This window comes from Balaenoptera borealis, assembly GCF_965194805.1.
Source record: "Balaenoptera borealis genome assembly, chromosome: 16".
In the NCBI taxonomy this organism is placed as follows: Eukaryota; Metazoa; Chordata; class Mammalia; order Artiodactyla; family Balaenopteridae; genus Balaenoptera; species Balaenoptera borealis.
The window spans coordinates 74,149,898-74,165,161 of NC_138872.1; the positions used below are offsets into that span (position 1 = coordinate 74,149,898).

At 37.8% G+C, this 15,264-nt stretch overlaps 1 protein-coding gene across 11 annotated transcripts in view; it reads left to right on the forward strand.

The window, feature by feature from the left end:
• RABGEF1 (RAB guanine nucleotide exchange factor 1) overlaps positions 1-15,264 on the forward strand; it is a 90,649-nt gene that overhangs the window by 49,904 nt on the left and 25,481 nt on the right. For 10 of the 11 annotated variants that reach the window (XR_014235317.1, XM_082358565.1, XM_082358566.1 and 7 more), the window contains 2 exons: positions 2,342-2,527; positions 4,853-5,019. Coding sequence is in view for 9 of the 11 variants with exons in the window: in XM_082358565.1 (XP_082214691.1) it covers positions 2,342-2,527; positions 4,853-5,019 (353 nt within the window). In the remaining 2 variants the exon portion in view is untranslated. The remainder of the gene's footprint in view (positions 1-2,341; positions 2,528-4,852; positions 5,020-15,264) is intronic. The other variant, XM_082358562.1, reaches the window with a different exon arrangement.

Here is a 15,264-nt window from a genome sequence, read left to right on the forward strand (position 1 = left end):
TCACTCCCTGGCCCAGGTGGTCTCTCCATGCTCCCTAAGTCAGAATGACCTCACCTTCTCCCGCCGCCCCTCGGTTTCATAGCACTTTTCTCTTTTTCTTCATTGTTCATGTTGCCTGTGTTTTTGTTTATGAATTTTCACATCTAATAAAATGGAGATAATATCTACCTTGGTTTTTGTGAGAAATAATTATACTGAGTACCTGTCACAATATTAGGCATGTAGTGAGTGGTGGCAAACAGTAGGGCCTTGAATGCCATCTCAAGGAGTTTAGATTCTATTCTGATGCTTTAATTACACTTGTTTTCTTGGTGAATGTTAAATTATCTCATTTGGGACAAAGTATTCACTTTTATATCGTTGAAATGAAGTTGTCTTTTTGAGCCAAATGACATAATGTAGTAAGAACATAGAGTATTTCAAGAAGATTGTACTTTGTCCCTCAGGTTTAAAATGGTAGCAAATAAGAAGAATCTATTAGTCCCCCTTTTTTTAATATTAAAATCTTTTTTTTATTGTGGTAAAAAACACATAACATAAAATTTACCATCTTAACCATTTTTAAAGTGTACAGGGGCTTCCCTGGTGGCACAGTGGTTGAGAATCTGCCTGCCAATGCAGGGGACACAGGTTCGAGCCTTGGTCCGGGAAGATCCCACATGACACGGAACAACTAAGCCCGTGTGCCACAACTACTGAGCCTGCACTCGAGAGCTCACGAGCCACAGCTACTGAGCCCACGTGCCACAACTACTGAAGCCTGTGCGCCCTAGAGCCCGTGCTCCGCAACAAGAGAAGCCACCGCAGTGAGAAGCCCGCGCACCGCAACGAAGAGTAGCCCCCGCTCGCCACAACTAAAGAAAGCCTGCACGCAGCAATGAAGACCCAATGCAGCCATAAATAAATAAATTAATTAATTAATTAAAAAATAAAAAAGTGTACAGTAGTGTTAACTATGTGCACCTTGTACAACAGATCTCTAGAACTTTTTTGTCTGGCAAAACTGAAACCCTATACCCATTGAATAGCAACTCCTCTTTGCCTCCCTTCCCCCAGCCCCTGGCAACCATCATTCTACTTTCTGGTTCTGAGAGTTTGACTAATTTAGATACCTCATGTAGGTGGAATAATGTCTTTGATTTGCCTTTTCGTGATTGGCTACTTGACATAATGTTCTCAAGGTTCGTCCATGTTGTAGCATGTGATAGAATTTCCTTCTTTTTTAAGGCTATATAATATTCCATTGTATATACCATGTTTTCTTCATCCGTTCATCCTGTGTTTATACATTCATCCTTTCATGGATATTTAGATTGCTTGGCTGTTGTGAATAATGCTGTGAATGTTGTGAATAATGCTTGAATGTTGTGAATAACAACTCTTGGCTGTGGTGAATAATGCTCAGTGAACATGAGTGTGCAGGTATCTCTTCAAGATCCTGTTTTCAGTTCTTTTGGGTGTATACCCAGAAGTGAGATTGCTGGATCATATGATAATTCTATTTCTAATTTTTTGAGGAACCACCATACTGTTTTCCCCAGTAGCTGTGCCATTTTACATTCCCACCAACTGTACACAAGGGTTCCAATTTTTCCACATCCTTGCCAACACTTGCTATTTGTGTTCTTTTTGATGACAGTCATTCTGTCAGGTGTGTGGTGATATCTCCTTGTGGTTTTGATTTGCATTTACCTGATGATTAGTGACATTAAGCATCTTTTCACATGTTGGCTATTTGTACATCTTCTTTGGAGAATTGTCTATTCATGGCCTTTGCTAATTTTTAATTGGATTTTTGTTGTTGTTGAGTTTTAGGAGTTCTTTACATATTCTGGATATTAACCTCTCATCAGATATATGGTTTGCAGATATTTTATCCCATTCTATAGGTTGCCTTTTCACTCTGTTGATTCCTTTCCTGTGTAGGAGTTTTTAAGTTTGATGTAGTCCCATTTGTCTATTTTTGCTCTTGATGCTTGTACTTTTGGTGTCATATCCAAGAAATTGTCTCCAAATCTAATGTTATGAAGTTTTTCCCTGTGTTTTCTTCTAGGAGTTTTATAGTTTCATGTCTTCTGTTTAGGTCTTTAATCCAATATTAGTCCTTCTTAAAGTGTTCTTTATATTATTGGGCAGGAATAAGAAGTTTCTTCTTTAGTATGACAGTAATTTGCAATATTTAAACTTTCTTTTTCCCTCCTTCCCTCCCTCTCTCCTTTCTTCCATTATAGCTTGAAGATGATAGACTCATTCATTTTTTTTTCTTAATTGCTTTGCTGTAAGTAGAATGATAGTGAATTCATTTTCAACAAAACTTTCTTGTTTGCTCTTTGATTAACAGGAAGAAGATGAGCCTTAAGTCTGAACGCCGAGGAATTCATGTGGATCAGTCAGAGCTCCTATGCAAGAAAGGATGTGGTTATTACGGCAACCCTGCTTGGCAGGGTTTCTGCTCCAAGTGCTGGAGGGAGGAGTACCACAAAGCCAGGCAGAAGCAGATTCAGGAGGATTGGGAACTAGCAGAGCGGTAAAAGGACTTAACTAGGGGTGGTTTAACAGTGGTATAACTGGATACATAGCTCTGTCATTGTCAGAATACATTTTTTTCTTCTGTTTTGATCTGTCAGCAAGTCAGTTTAATATTAAGAGAAATGAATTTTTTCCCCTCATTCAGCGTTTAATGAGTAGCTTTCAGTGATTTCTTTATTTTGTCTTTGTCTTAACTTTTAATTGTTCGGTGTTTGGGATGTGTGAGTCTTAGTTCTCTAATAAAGACAGTAAGCTCCTTGGAGTGGAAGAATGGAGATAAACATATTTCGTGGTGAAGATTAAATGAGGTTATTGCACATGACTTTCATCAGGCATTATTTTCCTCCTCCTTTTAATATATCCAGCATGGCATCTGGCACAGTGATGAGCACATAATAACAGAAACCTGTTGATTTGTATATATAATCCTTACATTATGGAAATTTAACTTTTCTTTAAAAAAATGGCATTTGTTAGTATTATGCAGAAATATGATTATGATAAAAATTAAAACATAGAATGTCTGGTGAGCATAGGAACTAATAAAATACCATGAATAATGTTAATCCTTTACCAAAGCATCCTAGAAACTGTGAAGCTTCTCAATAAAAGAAAGACTGCTCTCTGACAGCTTTTGCTGGTTTTTTTTATATTTAATCAGGTATTTGTTGAGTGATTACTTTGCTACCATCTGTGACGAACTCAGTATTATAAAGTACACTTGCTGCCTTCAGTGACTCCATGGTCAGTCAGAGAGAAAATATAGACATAGAACATTAACTATTTCCTCGGGTTTCCCATTGCATTCCGGATAGTCTCTGTAGCTGATCCTATTTTAGAAAGAAAGTAGAGGCCACTAGGCATGAATTCCCTTAGCTTTCTCCCCTGTTATCAAACTGAATTAGTGTCTTTATATTAACTTCTGTTTTGTCTCAGAGAAAGATGTGTCCCTATTCCATTCTCATACCAACACCTCTACCTGTGATTTTGTTGCTGTTTCTTACTGCTTCCAATTGCGACCTTGCTTGAGATTTCCTACAGCACTTTCTCATATTTGAACAGGCATGAGAATCACCTGGAAAGCTTGTAAAAACGATGGTCACTGAACCTCACCCTCAGAATCTCTGACTCTCATAGGTTGGGAGTGAGGCTTGAGAATTTGCATTTTTAACAAGTTCCCAGGTGATGTTGATGCTGCTGTCTGGGGAATCCACTTTGAGAACCATAGTTCTATAGATAGCCTTTGAGATTTACTATAAATACCTCAAATTCAGCTGGTCCAAGGCCAGATTTCTTGCTTTTATTTACTCTAATCCCCACTCCCAGCAGTTCCTCCTGAACCTCCTTCTGTATCAATTAACGACATCACTATTTATTCAGTTGGCTAAAAAACATTAGTCATTCTTAATTTCTCCTTCACCTCCCACACTGTTTACAACTAATTAAGCAAGTTCTGCTTATTCTAGCTAAGAGAAGTGTTTTGAATTTCATCCTCTCCTATTTTCCAGGTTCTTATTTCTCTCACTTAAATCTTTGTAATATATTCTTAATTATTGTCTCTGTCCCTAGTCTCTCTGCCCCTCAAGTTGTCACACAGCTACCTGCATTACCTTTAAAACACACATCAGATAATGGTAATTTACTGGATTGTAGTCCTTCTTGGTTCCCCACCACGTGATGAAATCCAGGATTATAGCAGGCTTGGCAGTCAAGGTTTCTTACCACCTGGTGCCTAACTGTACATCCAGCATCATAGTCCATCCCACCGCCAGTGATCTGACTACGCTGAACGAACTTGGTCCACAACAAAAGCCACATCCTTCACATTTGTAGTACCTTCTTCCTGGAATGCCCTTTTATTTGGCGGAATCCTCTTGATCCTTCTAAGACTGGCCTAAATGTCACCATTATAAAACCTTTATAAAACCACCGTTATACAACCAGATTTAGTTTATTTTTTCCTATGTTCTCATAGCACTTGGGTTTTGCTCTCTACTATAGGCACTGTTACATTATGTGGTAATTATTTACTTGTCTTTTTCTCTCTTCCAACCTTGAGGTTGTCAGGGAAAAGGACTAGACTTTATTTGCTTTATGTAACACTAGTACAATTGCTGAATGAACATGATCCATGGAGAAGGTCCCTTTTGAAGTTTGTAGTAGCACATAGGAGAGCTTCCTATCAGAGACCTCAGACCTGTTTGGTGTATTTAGCCTCTAGTTCTACAAATTTTAGATCCCCAATTCATTGAGTTATTACCTTTAGATACAAGGAGAACTTGGAGAATATCAGGGTTAAACTTAACCTCTTCTTGAATTACAGACTACAGCGGGAGGAAGAAGAGGCCTTTGCCAGCAGTCAGAGCAGCCAAGGGGCCCAATCCCTCACATTTTCCAAGTTTGAAGAAAAGAAAACCAATGAGAAGACCCGCAAGGTTACCACAGTGAAGAAATTCTTCAGTGCTTCATCCAGGGTTGGATCAAAGAAGGGTAATTTTCTGATTCTCTTTTTTCTTTTGTGCCCAAAGAGATATAGAGTAGATCCACGGTGTACGTGGGCTCAGCTTTGTAACTTCTGTAAGCGTTCAGAGAATATCAACGCAGACTTGAGATGTTGGGTTTGAGGTGCAGATGACGTATGAAATCTCTTTGGTTGGAGGACATTGTGTTTTAGAGAACTTATTTACTCTATAGGAGGAATAAAGATAATTAAAATATGTAGTTTTGTTTATAAAATTCATTCCCATCCCATCTGTTTGGATGTTTTATTTTTTGTGCCTTTAATTTTTGGATAGTGGTTTATTCTCCTTTGTTTAATATCCTCACTATCCATACCTTATCAGAAATGACTGTTTCTAGGCTTAAAGTTGTCTAAAAAAGAAGTTTTCTGAGAGCTTATTAGAGAGACAACCTGTGTGTTGAGGAAATACTATGTAGAGAACATGTAGGAAAAGGCTCACTCTTGTATGTACTTGACCTTATTCATCCTACTTCTTAAGATTCCATATTAAACAAGCAGGAAGATTCTCACTAGTGAGCAGATAGGCTAGTTGGAGTGGCCTAGCAGGAAGCAAGAAAGAATGTCTGTTGTTAGGGCTTAGTCTCTGAACCTTTATGTTGGTAATCAGAGCTATGCAGTAAATTTGAAATGGTGAGGGATACTGGGAACCAACACTGATGCTGTCAGTAGAGCTGTTCTCTTAGACACTCCCTTGCACCCCCTCACCCCCTGCCCCCCAACCTGGGGTAATTGTCATGAGATTTTTGGTCTGCTTAAAGGAAGGGGCATAATAATATCACACCTTAAAAAAAAATTAATAATAATAATATCACACCTTAAGATCTTTTCTGGTCTTTCAGATTTAATGACTATTGTTTTTTGTTTTATTAAAAGGAACAATTGCTTATCTAAAAACACAGCACTTCTCTTTAATAGAGACAAACCTTTAAACAATCTTTTTGTTCACGTGATTAATTTGGAGTTGTTCTTGGTTGGCTGTCACTCAGCAGTTTTCTCTACAGTAGTAAGAAGGGAAATAATCAGTACCTGCTAGAGATTAAATGTATTTGATAAGAATGTATTTGGCTCATGATTTATTTATTAGAAGATAGTGTAGTAGGGTGATTAAAACTGTAAGCTCTGGAGTCACCCTGGTTTGAGTCTCAGCTTTGCAGTTTGCTGGCTGTGTGACCTTAAACAAGCTAAGCTCTTTAAGCCCTGTCTATTCTGAGGGACAGTAATACCTATCATAGGCATGTCTTGAGGATTAAATGAGCCAATGTGTGTACAGAGTTCAGCGCAGTAGTACCTGGCACACATAGTTAATCTCCAGTAAGTGTTAGCTATTTTAAAATGCCTGTTGTTTTTCTGACAAAATAATCTCTGCTAGTAAGGGGCTCAAAGGTATTGATCAAAGCCATTGATTCCTGTTTAGCTTAAATTCTGTTTCCTGCTTTGAGAAAGTCTCATTAACCTTATGAATTTATAGATGTATGGTGAAATGGTTTATGACAACAGATGAAATAGTAAAGAAATTGTAAAACCATCAGTCTAACTGCCACATTTTACAGATGACAGTATGAAAGCCCATAAAGGTTAACTAATTTACCCAGGGTCATATAATGAGTTGATGTATTAGACCTCAGGTCTCCTAACTCCTGGTTAAGCTTTTTTCCATTATATCCCTTGACCTTGAAATATGTGTGTTTATCTATAACTGTATCTGTGTCTGTATCTAGATAGATAGATAGATAATGAAGTTTCTATTACTGAAGTGCTTAATAGTCACATACATTCATTGACTATACTTGGCAATTTAAAAAGATCATGTCCTAAGACCTTCTGTACAGTATGCATTATATTATGGAGAGAAGATTTGTACTTTAAAAGAAAAATTTCAAGTGATTTTTATCTTAAAAACTTTTATGTGGAATAGTTCTTACCTTTTTTCTTCTCTTTAGAATGATAGGTTTTTACTTTATATTTTTTTGATCTTTAGCTGTTTTTTTTGTCTATAGAAAGCATATGGTGAGAAAGACCTCAAAGTGTTGGGGAAAAAATTGATGTGTGTGCATTAGAAAAGAGGATGCTGTTGGATCTTTGTTTCACAGATTGCTTATGTAACTCTGCCAGGCGAACTTTGCATTTCAGGCTGATTATTTGTTTGGTCTTTGCATGTGGATAAAGTTAGCCTATACTAAATGCAGTCTTAATTTATTGACTCTAGACTACAATAAACCTTTTGTGTTCTGTATTCTTTATTTCACTTTGTTAATCCAAGATGTCCTTGCTCTTAATATTTTACTTGCTTCTATTGATAGCATGAAAGAAAGCTCTTAAGCCAGGGCAGGTTGGTAGTATATAGAAGACAAATAACCTTCTAAGGGATTTGAAAACTATTTTAACTTCCTGTTAGAATTGGCTGTCCCTCCAGAGGAGGTAAATGGAACAGCTTGACTGTAAAGACTCAGAGAATTTACTTTTAGTTCTTTACTCTCCAAAGTAAGGTTGAGTGAGCTATAGTTTAGAGTAAATAATAGGGGGTCAGCCAGGTCAAAATACTTGCTCGTGTGTTCCAAAATGCCCTTTTCTTTTGGAGCTCAAATAGATGTTGTCACCCAGAGTAGACTCTTTTGTACATCTTTTACAAACTAATCTAAAAGCAGTGCTCTAAGGAGGAATATCTTTTCTTTTTTTTAGAATTAAAATACCAATCTTTCTACTCAGACCTTAGAGTCTAAATACTATTCTTCACTGAAGTGAATTAAGGTTCCTTGGAGAAATGACTGATTCTGGAACTTGAGCTGGGAAAGAAGGGCCCCTCAGAAATGTTGGGGACAGGTCAAAGGCCCAGAAGTCAGCTTGAATGGGTTCCCACTGGCCAAATTTGGGTATTAAAATAAATAAAGACAATAAATGGAGTGTAAATGAATAAAACAATAATCCATTAGTCCAACTAATAAAATAGATAAATAATTAAATAAAGAAGAGGAGAACCTTACCATAGAATCTTGACTAATAAATATAGGAGTGATGGAGATAGAAAATCACCATTTTGTAGTCATCCTAATAAGAATTGATTCAGACACGTTTCATCAGTGTGGATGCTAAGTCTGGGATGAGAGGAGGGAGTTTCCCGAGGAACAAGTTATGAACATGATTTCAAATTAACTCCCACAACTTATTTATTAATTCCAGGTAGAGAAATGGCAGCTACATAACGATGGGGGGAAATGGACATCCTGTGCCTCTAGATATGATACTTTGAGAAGAACACAACATGAATTGTGTAATATTTAAGCTGAAAATTTATAACCTGAAATCCAGTCATGAGGAAATAGTAGAGAAGACCAAATTGAAGTGCATTGAATAAAATAAACTGGCCTGTATTCTTCAAAATTGTCAGTGTCATAAAAAAACAAAGGAAGTCTGGGGAACATTTCCAAATGAGAGGAGACTAAGTATACATGACCATTAAATGAACCTGTGACCCTCAATTTGATCCTGTGTAGAAAACAAATACTTTTTTTCAATAACTACAGTTAGCAACAGAATATCCTTGTTGCTGAGAAATACTCATACTAAGGGGTAAAGCGCGTGAAACATACAATCTACTCTGAAAAAATTGAGAAAAATAATACACACAGACATGGAACAAAATGTTAAAATTTTGTAAATCTGGAGAAAGGGTATAAAGGAATTCTTTGTAACAATCTTGCAGATTTTCTGTAAATTTGAAGTTATTTCAAAATAAGATTTAAAAAACAAAACTATAATCCTCTTACATTCAGTGCTATCCCAAGACCCGAATTTCAGATGTTAATTAAGTTGAAGCATAGTGTTAATTACATCATTTGAAGAATTACTAATGAATTGCTACTTTAATCATGTGGGCCTCTTTGGTACTTAGATGAAACTGAAGTAACGATTCCCCAGGTTGAATTTGGAACCGGTTTTATAATTGTGCCTGCTTTTACAGTCATTTCTCAGGTACACTCAGCTCGATGGCCTTTTCTTGTCTACTCCAAAAATTTTTTTATCTTGTAAAATCATCTTTTATAATGTTTTGAATATAATGTATTTGGAACATGATCAGCTTCTGACTTTCATTGATAAGGACAATGAGAAATTTTTTCCCTGAACCAAGTATGTGGTTTCTCTTATTTTACAATACCAACTGGATATCCAGCAAGTCAGTCCTGTTCTGACCCTAACTACGCAGAGTCAGCACAGACTCCATAGGTTAAGGGCTGGACCCCACAAGACTGCCGCCACCTCAGATGCCAGTTGCAATCCCCAGGAGTGGGGACACCCGTACTTCTGACCAACCAGCTGTAAATCGGGGGTTCCCACAACCTCCTCCTTAGGTTTGATAATTTGTTAGAACGACTCAGAACTCAGGAGGACAGTTTGTTTATGCTTATGGGCTTATTAAAGAATACAACTCAGGAACAGCCAAATGGAAGAGAGATGCACAGGGCAAGGTAGGGGAGGGGGCACCAAGCTTCCATGCCCTCTGAGCATTTGCTCCCAGCACCTCGATGCGCTCATCAATGTGGAAGCTCCCCAAACCTTGTCATATAAGGGTTTTTATGGAGGTTTCATTTTGTAGGCATGGCTGATCAAATCATTGGCCATTGGTGATCAAAAATATCCATCCCTGGGCCAAAAACCAAATATATATTTTTTTATTATACTACAGACTATCTGCCTTTTAGTCCATATTATACATCTATGGTCAAAACAGCTGAAAAAGTCAGAAGAACTATAATATTCTACTGAACTGTCCTTATTCTATTTGGATAATCTGAGAAACGTGGGATTTTCTGTAAATTTTTTTAACATTGAGATACAAAATATGTTTTTAGTACTAAAATGGTGTTAATCATCTTTACTACATGATCACGCTCTATTTTGATATTGACATTTTTGGGTTGTGTTTACTCTTTCACAGCTATCCTTCAAATAGCCTTTTTGTTGAAGATTTTGCTTTTATAAATTTATTTATTTACTTTTGGCTGCGTTGGGTCTTTGTTGCTGCAAGCGGGCTTTCTCTAGTTGCAGCGAGAGGGGGCTACTCTTTGCACAACTGCGAGCGGTGCGCGGGCTTCTCATTGCAGTGGCTTCTCTAGGCGCGTGGGCTTCAGTGGCTGTGGCATGCGGACTCAGTAGTTATGGCTCGTGGGCTCTAGAGCGCAGGCTCAGTAGTTGTGGTGCACGGGCGTAGTTGCTCTGCGGCATGTGGGATCTTCCCGGACCAGGGCTCGAACCCCTGTCCCCTGCATTGGCAGGTGGATTCTTAACCACTGCGCCACCAGGGAAGCCCCTTGAAGATTTTGCTTTTATAGGTTTACTTTATTGAAGATTTAATTGGATTTAATATGTCATCTGGCTTGCAGACAGCCTTACGTAGTAGGTGCTCAGTTGATACTCGTTGCTTAATTTAAACAGGAATAAATATGCTGTAATGATAGGAGGGAATTATGGTGTGACTGTGAAGAACTTGGGCTTGGGAGTCAAACAGATCTGGATTTAAATCCCCGCTTTTCTTCTTAACCTGTGTAACATGTCTCACGTAAATGACTTAACCTCTAACCTCATTATATTCATGTGTAAAATGATAATTCCACCTACCTAACAAAAAAATTTTATTGGTGTGTACATTTATTATTTCATATGGTTTCAGGAATATAACAAAATTGTTAAGGGTTGATGAGAATGTGGAGTAAAGCACAGTGTCTGCCATGTAGAAAATTGTCATTGAATGATAGCTTAAACATTATCATTATAATTCAAGAGCACATTTTGTTCTGCTGGCAAGACTTTTTAAAACTGAGTGTTTGGATTGGAAAATGGAAAGCTTGATAATCATAACAGACCGGCTATACTTGAAATACAAGCTTTGCTTCTATATTAAAAACACAGGGCTATTTAGACTACTTATATTTAATGAAATTTTTGATAAGATGGAGCTTAAACCTACCATTTTGCTCTGTTTTCTATTTATTCCATCTGGCTATAATTCTTTCTCTCCTCTTTTCTTGCCTTCTTTTTGTGTTTTGTGTGTGTGTTTTTTTTTAATAAATTTATTTATTTATTTTTGGCTGTGTTGGGTCTTTGTTGCTGCGTGCAGGCTTTCTGTAGTTGCGGAGAGCGGGGGCTACTCTTCGTTGCGGTGCGCAGGCTTTTCATTGCGGTGGCTTCTTTTGTTGTGGAGCACGGGCTCCAAGCACGCAGGCTTCAGTAGCTGTGGCTCACAGGCTCTAGAGCGCGCAGGCTCAGTAGTTGTGCTGCATGGTCTTAGTTGCTCCGTGGCATGTGGGATCTTCCCGGACCAGGGCTTGAACCCGTGTCCCCTGCATTGGCAGGCGGATTCTTAACTACTGCGCCACCAGGGAAGCCCTTAAGTAAATTTTTGAATGAGAAAATGTCTTTTATAGTTGCCCACATATTTGCCATTGCTGATACTCTTTGTTCGTGGCTAGTAGGAAAAATGAATTATTTCCTGTCATGTGTGCTCAGGAGATTGTTCTGCCCACTCCTTTACCCAGTTGTGGGTTGTTTTCTCACGTGCATGTGCAGTACTCAGAGATTCAAGGGAACCCCTCTGCAGTTATCTGGAGTTTTTTCTTTACAGCCCATCCTCTATGTGTTTTGCCACACAAACTTTGGCCTTCTTGAGCTCTAAATATTGTTTCCCCAATTCAGCAAGTCTGCTAGGCTCTGTTTGAGTTGCCTCTCCCTGTGCCAAGGCCTAAAAACTCTACCTGCAGTGAGCTGAGGCACTTGTAGGATTTACCATGTTTGTCCCCTTTTCTCAGGGGTTACTCTCCCCATTGCCTGTTGGCCAGTGTCTGAAAACCATTTTTTCGTATGTTTTGTCTGATTTTTCTAGTTGTTAAGGCAGTAGGGTAAACCTAATCCCTGTTGTTCCGTCACGACTAGGAGTGGAATTTATCAGATTGAGTGAAAGATTAAATTCCAAGTATTAAAGAATTTTTTCTAATTGTACAGGGTGTCAAATATAATTTTAGGTTTTCCGTATTGGTAAAAAAATGTTTCAGAAAAGATGTGCCAGTTTTTGTTTTGAGTTAAATTGTGCCTTATTTGCTTAAAAAAAAAAAAAAAGTAGTACATCCAAATGGCTCAAAAATAAAAGGTATATATGGTCCCTCACCCGTCTAGTTCCCAGCCACTACCACCATCCTTCCCCCATATTCAGACAACTTTTGTTGCTAGTTTGTGTATCATTCTTTGCTTTTGTTTTCATTTATAAACACATTTGTTCTTATCCCAATCCTCCTATTTTACATAAAAACACACTACGCATACCCTGCTTTTTTAGCTTAGCAGTATATTTAAGAACTCTTTCCTTATCCGTACATAAAAAGGATACTTTAAAAATTTTAAGCTACGTAATATTCCACTTTATGGATTAGCCAAAGTTTATTTAGTCCCTTCGTAGTGGCCATTTATGCCATCTTCAGACCTCTGCTTTTACAAGTACTAAAATGAGTAGCCTTGTACATATTTCATTTTGTACATGTGCAGTTATGTCAGAGGAAAATTTCTCAGAAATGGAATTGTTGGGTCATAGGATAAATGTATTTTTAATTTTGATGATTATTGCCAAATTGCATTCCATTGCAGGTATGTCATTTTACATTCCCACCTCCATAGTATAAGTGCCTTTTCCCCTATATCCTCATCAACATCAAACTTCAGATTTTTGTTGACTTGTTAATTTTTAAAATGGCATCTAATAATAGTTTGTTTTTCTTTGTCTTTTTTTTTTAATCTTATTGGAGTATAATTACTTTACAATGTGTTAGTTTCTGCCGTACAACAATACTAGTAGGTTTAATTTGCACATTTGTTACCGTGTGTGAGATTGAGTATATCCTATGCTTAAGATCCATCTATGTTTCCCTTCTGTGCAGTGTTAGTATTCTTCACGCATTTTTCTATTGAACCGTTGGATTTTTCTTCCTCTGTATTTATAGGAGTCCTTGTATATTAGGGAGAACAGCCCTTTGTGATGTAGCTTACAGACATTTTTTCCAGTTTGTTGTCTGACTTTTGACAGTATTTTTAGCCATACATATAGTGTGTTTTTATGTGCCCTTCTCTTCTTTATGTTTTCTTTTAATATGATTGAATTCTTTTAGGGCGTCTACATTTTTTTTCATAACTTAAAAAAATATTTTTCTTTAATTTTATTTAATTAATTAATTTATTTATTCATTTATTCGGCTGCGCCAGGTCTTAGTTGTGGCACTCGGGATCTTTTAGTTGCGGCACTCAGGATCTTTTAGTTGCGGCATGCAGAATCTTCATTTGTGGCATGCGGGCTCTTAGTTGCGGCATGTGGGATCTAGTTCCTTGATCAGGGATCAAAGCTGAGCCCCCTGCATTGGGAGCATGGAGTTTTAACCACTGGACCACCAGGGAAGTCCCAGGGCTTCTCCATTTTGAATCATAGTTAGGAAGCACCTGATACTTTAGAAGATAGGCAAATACGTGATTTGGAAAGATAACTATAAAGTTCAATTTTGATTTGCTAACTACTTAATATCAATATGCAGTTTAGAGGGGAAAAGGGGGTTTTTTGTTTGTTTATTTTTTCATATTCTTGTCCATTACGGTTTATTACAGGATATTGAATTTCGTTCCCTGTGCTATACATTATATCCTTGTTGTTTATTTTTATATATGGTAGTTTGCATCTGCTAATCCCAAACTCCCACTTCATCCCTCCCTCACCGTCTCTCCCCTTTGGTAACCATAAGTTTGTTTTCCATGTCTGTGAGTCTGTTTCTGTTTGGTAAATAAGCTTATTTGTGTCCTATTTTAGGTTCCACATATAAGTGATGTATTTGTCTTACTCTTTCTGACTTACTTCACTTAGTATAATAATCTCTAGGTCCATCCATGTTGCTGCAAATGGCATTCTTTCTTTCTTTTTATGGCTGAATAGTATTCCATTGTGGATATACACCACTTCTTTATCCACTCATCTGTTGATGGACATATAGGTTGCTTCCATGTCTTGGCTATTGTACATAGTGCTCCTGTGAACATTGTGGTGCATGTATCTTTTTGAATTACAGTTTTGTCTGGATATATGCCCAGGAGTGGGATTACTGGATCATATGGCAACTCTATTTTTAGTTTCTGGAGGAACCTCCATACTGTTTTCCATAGTGGCTGCACGAATTTACATTTCCACCAACAGTGTAGGAGGGTTCCCTTTTCTCCACACCCTCTCCAGCATTTGTTATTTGTAGACTTCTTAATTGAATTTTTTTTTTTTTTTTGGCCGCACAGTGCTGCATGCAGGATCTTAGTTTCCTGACCAGGGATTGAACCTGTGCTCCCTGCAGTGGAAGCATGGAATCCTAACCACAGGACTGCCAGGGAATTCCTGTAGACTTTTTAATGATGGCCATTCTGACCAGTGTGAGGTGGTACCTCATTGTAGTTTTGATTTGCATTTCTCTAATAATTTAGCAATGGTGAGCATCTTTTCATGTGCCTTTTGGCCATCTGTTTGTCTTCTTTGGAGAAATGTCTGTTTAGGTCTTTTCCCCATTTTTTGATTGGGTGGTTTGTTTTTTTGTTACTGAGTTGTATGAGCTGTTTGTATATTTTGGAAATTAAGCTCTTGTCAGTTGCTTTGTTTGCAAATATTTTCTCCCAGTCCGTAGGTTGTCATTTTGTGCCTTTTGGTTTCCTTTGCTGTGCAAAATATTATGGGTTTGATTAGGTTCCATTTGTTTATTTTTGCTTTTATTTCTATTGCCTTGGGAGACTGACCCAGGAAAACATGGGTGCGATTTATGTCAGAGAATGTTTTCCCTATGTTCTCTTCTAGGAGTTTTATGGTGTCATGTCTTACACTTAAGTCTTAAAGCCATTTTGAGTTTATTTTTGTGTATGGTGTGAGAATGTGTTCTACCTTCGTTGATTTGCGTGTAGCTGTCCAGCTTTCCCAACACCACTTGCTGAAGAGACTATCTTTTCTCCATTGTATATTCTTGCCTCCTTTGTCTTTGTTTTGTTTTGTGTGTGTGTGTGTGTGTGTGTGTGTGTGTGTTTTGTTTTGTTTGTTTTGTGGCTGCACTGCTTGGCATGTGGGATCTTAGTTCCCTAACCAGGGATTGAACCCGCGCCCCCTGCAGTGGAAGCGTGAAGTCTTAACCACTGAACCGCCAGGGAAGTCCCTCTTGCCTCCT